We start from the raw sequence: 5,000 nt of genomic DNA, 5'->3' as shown, positions 1-5,000 counted from the left end.
CAATAAATTCCCTGAGTAGAAGAGAACAAGTCACAATATTTCGCCTGCGAACACAACACATACCACTAAACTCCTACCTTAATAGGATCCGCAAGGATACCCCACCCGACTGCCCGTTGTGCGACTGCCAGGATGAAACAGTACCCCACCACCTCTTTAACTGCCCTGCACTTTGTGACCTGCGTAGCACCTACCTACCTGCCTCCCCAGACATCGGAAACACTCTATACAGCGACAAAGCACAGCTGATTAAAACCTGTCAATTCTTTGCCATATCGACAGACCGAAGGGCTAGAACCCAAATGGCCGCTGGATCGGAAAAGTAAAGTAAAAAGTAAAGTAAGTAAGAAACTTCTTTTGCATCTTTCTTTCTTTGATCTTAGTGGTACGTATTTGCCGTTGCGTGATCTTACAATTTCCGTGGAAAGGAGCTGTGATGTGTCGTTTATAATGCTCTTTATCTTTTTTATACTTGTGATCTTATACATTTCTTCACTTCCATCAAATCATAACCACAGATCTTGCTGGTTTCCTTCATGATTCGGTCAAATGTTTCTTTGTCTTGCACCCTACAGTTTCCAGACCAGCAGCTTTCGATCATGGAATGGTTTAAAAAAAGAGACAATATCTTATTAGCAGCATGAAAACGTTATTTCCTTTCAAAGAACATTCTTTGGTTTCATTTCTTATGCACAGGAGCAGTGTGGGGGTGGCAGTCTAGATTCTTGTCAATGTTTGCTCCAAGATGTGTGTGTGTGTGTGTGTGTGTGTGTGTGTGTGTGTGTGTGTGTGTGTGTGTGTGTGTGTGTGTAAGAGAGAGAAAGAGAGAGAGAGAGAGAGAGAGAGAGAGAGAGAGAGACAGACAGACAGACAGACAGACAGACAGACAGACAGACAGACAGACAGACAGACAGACAGACAGACAGACAGACAGACAGACAGACAGACAGAGAAAGAGAGAGAGAGCATGTGTGTGTCTGTGTGTGTGTGTGAGTGTATATGCACACAATTGTTAGAGAAGGTACTTTTAAGCAGCCGTAACATTGCGCTTACTCCCCCTGTCGAAACTCTCCCCTCCTCCAAACAAATAAACATATAAACAAACAAACAAACAAATAAACATATAAACAAACAAACAAACAAATAAACATATAAACAAACAAACAAACAAATAAACATATAAACAAACAAACAAACAAATAAACATATAAACAAACAAACAAACAAATAAACATATAAACAAACAAACAAACAAATAAACATATAAACAAACAAACAAATAAATAAAAAAGCAGACAAACAAAACAATAGCCCAAATAAATAATATCAACCATTTCTCTCTATCTGGAACAAGTTGTTGAGCCTACATACTATGTCAGTACTTCCACATCCTTTTATGAGCTTAGATGTACTTAATACAGGGTTCCCATTAGGGGATCAGGTCTGGTCGGGACGGTTTGCCTGCCAGATTGAGGGCGCAAAACGACTATCGCGGCACAAGTCGATCTAGCCCGACTCGTCGCCTAAAATACAAACGCATTTGTTTGCAGGCAACGAGTGGGGCGATCGCCCACGACCTCGCCCCCGACGCGACCCGATCCCATTCGCAATGGACACCCTGTATTAGACGGAGGTTTTCTTCAAACGACACCAATGACTTTCACACTATTGTCTGTCCTAACAACCTACCTTGGCGAAGGACGAGTGTAACGAAGAGGACAACAAACAGCGATCTGTGCGGGGAAGTACCCATGGCTGAGGGCCTCAGTGCTCGTGAGGGAGGGGCAAAGTGTCTGGGGGAGACAGAACAATGCTTGTAATTGTAACAGCCCAGCAGAAAGATGCTGAGACAATAATAATTGCTTAATAAATAGGTAGGTATGTAGGTAGGTAGGTAGGTAGGTAGGTAGATAGATAGATAGATAGATAGATAGATAGATAGATAGATAGATAGATAGATAGATAGATAGATAGATAGATAAGACAGACAGACAGGCAGACAGACAGACAATAGATAGATAGATAGATAGATAGATAGATAGATAGATAGATAGATAGATAGATAAGACAGACAGACAGGCAGACAGACAGACAATAGATAGATAGATAGATAGATAGATAGATAGATAGATAGATAGATAGATAGATAGATAGATAAGACAGACAGACAGGCAGACAGACAGACAATAGATAAATAGATAGATAGATAGATAGATAGATAGATAGATAGATAGATAGATAGATAGATAGATAGATAGATAAGACAGACAGACAGACAGACAGACAGACAGACTGTAAAACAGTTCCTTTTTTTTTCTTTTAGAAAAAAGGACCAAACCAAAACAACAACAACTGTGCATTATAATTCTAAATTCTTCGGATCAGATTGCAATCTGCCTGCATGAGGTATTATAATATGGGCTCCCTCCCGATAAGGACATTGAAGAATTTTCTGGGAAGAGGTTAGAACAAGACGCTCAAAGTATAAGAGCGTAGGGGTTTAGATCTATAATGATAATAATAATATATGAAATCCGTCTATATACTCGTTCTTCTGTGACTGTTATTTTAGTTGTTATCAGTGGTGTGGCTGCCTGTGTTGTTGCTGTTGTTGTTGTTGTTGTTGTTGTTGTTGTTGTTGTTGTTGTCTCTGTTGTTGTTGTTGTTGTCTCTGTTGTTGCTTGTTGTTGTCTCTGTTGTTGTTGTTGATGATGATGATGATGTTGTTGATAAATATCTAGCTGTAGTTGTAGTTGTAATTTATGAAAACGTAGTTATATTTGTATTAAATTGTAGTTGCTGTTGTTGTTGTGGCTGTGGTTGTTGTTGTTGTTGTTGTTGTTGTTGTTGTTGTTGTTGTTGTTGTTGTCGTCGTTATCTCTGTCGTCCTTGTTGGTCTACCTACAAGCGTCTGTCTGTTTGCCTGTCTGTCTGTCTGTCTGTCTGTCTGTCTGTCTGTCTGTCTGTCTGTCTGTCTGTCTGTCTGTCTTAGCATATAACACCATCCACAAAGAACAGATCTATTCACCCACACATAACAAAATTACACACCAGACAGCAAAATGGTTTTTGGCATCCTTTCTACAGACCTGCCCATAAATATATAATATTATCATTATACATAAACCAAGACGAACAAAAATATTATGCCAAGAAAGTGTTTCTTATCTCCATCAACAGTCCAGCTACACTGGTATATTTCTACCTTTGGCTGTAGTGTAATATCTCACTCTCTTCGCAATTTTGCATGACGTGAAAACCAAAACCAAAACAGGCAAACAAAATACACCAAAAATATATATAACATGTAATTTTAAAAAACCCTTAATTTCAATCCCCATTAGAAGAATTATGTTTTGTCGAGTACGTCCTTCTGCAGAGATCTTTCCTCTGAAACACCAGTCTCTCCTTATTTATTTATTTATTTATTTATTTATTTATTTATTTATTTATTTATTCATTTTCATGTTTTTTGTATGTTACTCTCTGGTATTGCCTGGGATCTTCGGCACCTAGTATTTGGCCTATTTGTGTTGCAAGTGCCGTAAAATTGTTCAAAGACTAAAAAATGAAAGGGCTAGATCTACAAAGATTTTGATTAGCTCGGATTGGACTTAATAGGCAGGGTTAAAAAAAAAAGTCTTCCTCCTTATATATCAAAATGGTGTCAATGGGAACATAAAACACATACGCGATCCGTCAGATCTATATCTAGTTTGTCTCTTGACAGAATAGTGCCCCTAAAGTAGCTTTGTGCTTCTGAAAACACGAGGTCAAAAGTAGGACCTATAGCAGGACCTACTCATACTAATAAAAATCTACGTGCAGCCAGTTTCAACATAATATTTTCCTTACTGACAGATGATGATAATAATAATAGTGATTATGATGATGATGATAATAATATATAATAATAATAATAATAATAATAATAATAATAATAATAATTTAAAAAAAACTAACAATAATAATAAAAATAATATTAATAGTAATAATAATAACAGTAACAATTATGGTACCAGCAGCAATAATTGTAACAATAACAATGACAATAAAATAATGATATTGTCACTCCTAAAGTGCCCAGTCACGTACCGTACAGATCCAGGCGCTTCACAGCACTGTACCTTAATTAATTATCTAAAAATAAATACACAAACATGAACTTGAATACATCAGATTGATACGCTCTTTAGATTAAGGGGTCTTTTGTGTGTTTTTATCGGTTTTTAAAAATGTTTTTGTGAGAGTTTTACAGCATTTGGAACAAAAACTGTACAGTTCCTTACGCTCATAAGATAATTGTACTTTTTGTCTGGTTTGAAGTCTTTGGTTCTGAAATGAAGAGCAGAGCCAGCTTCAAGCAATATTATAGTTCACTTGGACAAAAGAATAATCCAGATATAACATCAATTGAGTGTACCAAATATCCAGCTTGTCACAGAGTTTGAAGGAAACGGTTTTTTTCTTTCTCAATTTCTCAGAATGGCAAAAAAAGAGACTTAAGCGTATCTTATGAGCGTGACGAGTTCATTTAAGTGCCTAAGATTAGAAGATTTACTAGAGAGTAGAATTCAGAGAAAAAAAGGAGGAAAGATGGACGATACATGATATTTGATAGGGAAAGAATGAGCAAACCACACTAGAGCACCCACAACACATGTAGGCCTACATAAATGGGCTTACAACTTAGGCCTACAAGCCTCAGGTTACCAGTTATACTGACATAAAACGAAGTGGGACAAGATCTAGATTCGAACTACTAAGTCTTCATACTCACTGGCGACTGTTCCTGTGCCGACTGGTAACTACTCTGGTGAAGCTGTATCCTGAGATAAGGTTTCACAAGCAAAGCAAAAGTGTCGGCACTCGGTGGAAATCATAACGAATAACAAAACCATTCTACTTCCTGGTCGGCTCGGCTCTTTGCCGTGCCAAAGCATTAAAGGAGCAATGTGTGAGTGTGTGTGTGTGTGGGGGGGGGGGGGGGGGGGGGGGGG

At 38.0% G+C, this 5,000-nt stretch overlaps 1 protein-coding gene across 1 annotated transcript in view; it reads right to left on the bottom strand.

Annotated features, from left to right (window-relative positions):
- LOC101850593 overlaps nucleotides 1-4,955 on the bottom strand; it is a gene marked incomplete in the record, with an annotated part of 36,695 nt that extends 31,740 nt beyond the window's left edge. The window contains 2 exon segments of the mRNA XM_013087191.2: nucleotides 1,690-1,793; nucleotides 4,781-4,955. Coding sequence (XP_012942645.1) covers nucleotides 1,690-1,753 — 64 coding nt within the window.
- Between the last annotated feature and the right edge of the window lie 45 nt (nucleotides 4,956-5,000).

Source organism: Aplysia californica, unplaced genomic scaffold (genome assembly GCF_000002075.1).
Source record: "Aplysia californica isolate F4 #8 unplaced genomic scaffold, AplCal3.0 scaffold00556, whole genome shotgun sequence".
Classification (NCBI taxonomy): domain Eukaryota; kingdom Metazoa; phylum Mollusca; class Gastropoda; order Aplysiida; family Aplysiidae; genus Aplysia; species Aplysia californica.
The sequence above is the reverse complement of the archived record's forward strand: the minus strand, read 5'-3'. Positions and strand labels throughout refer to the sequence as shown.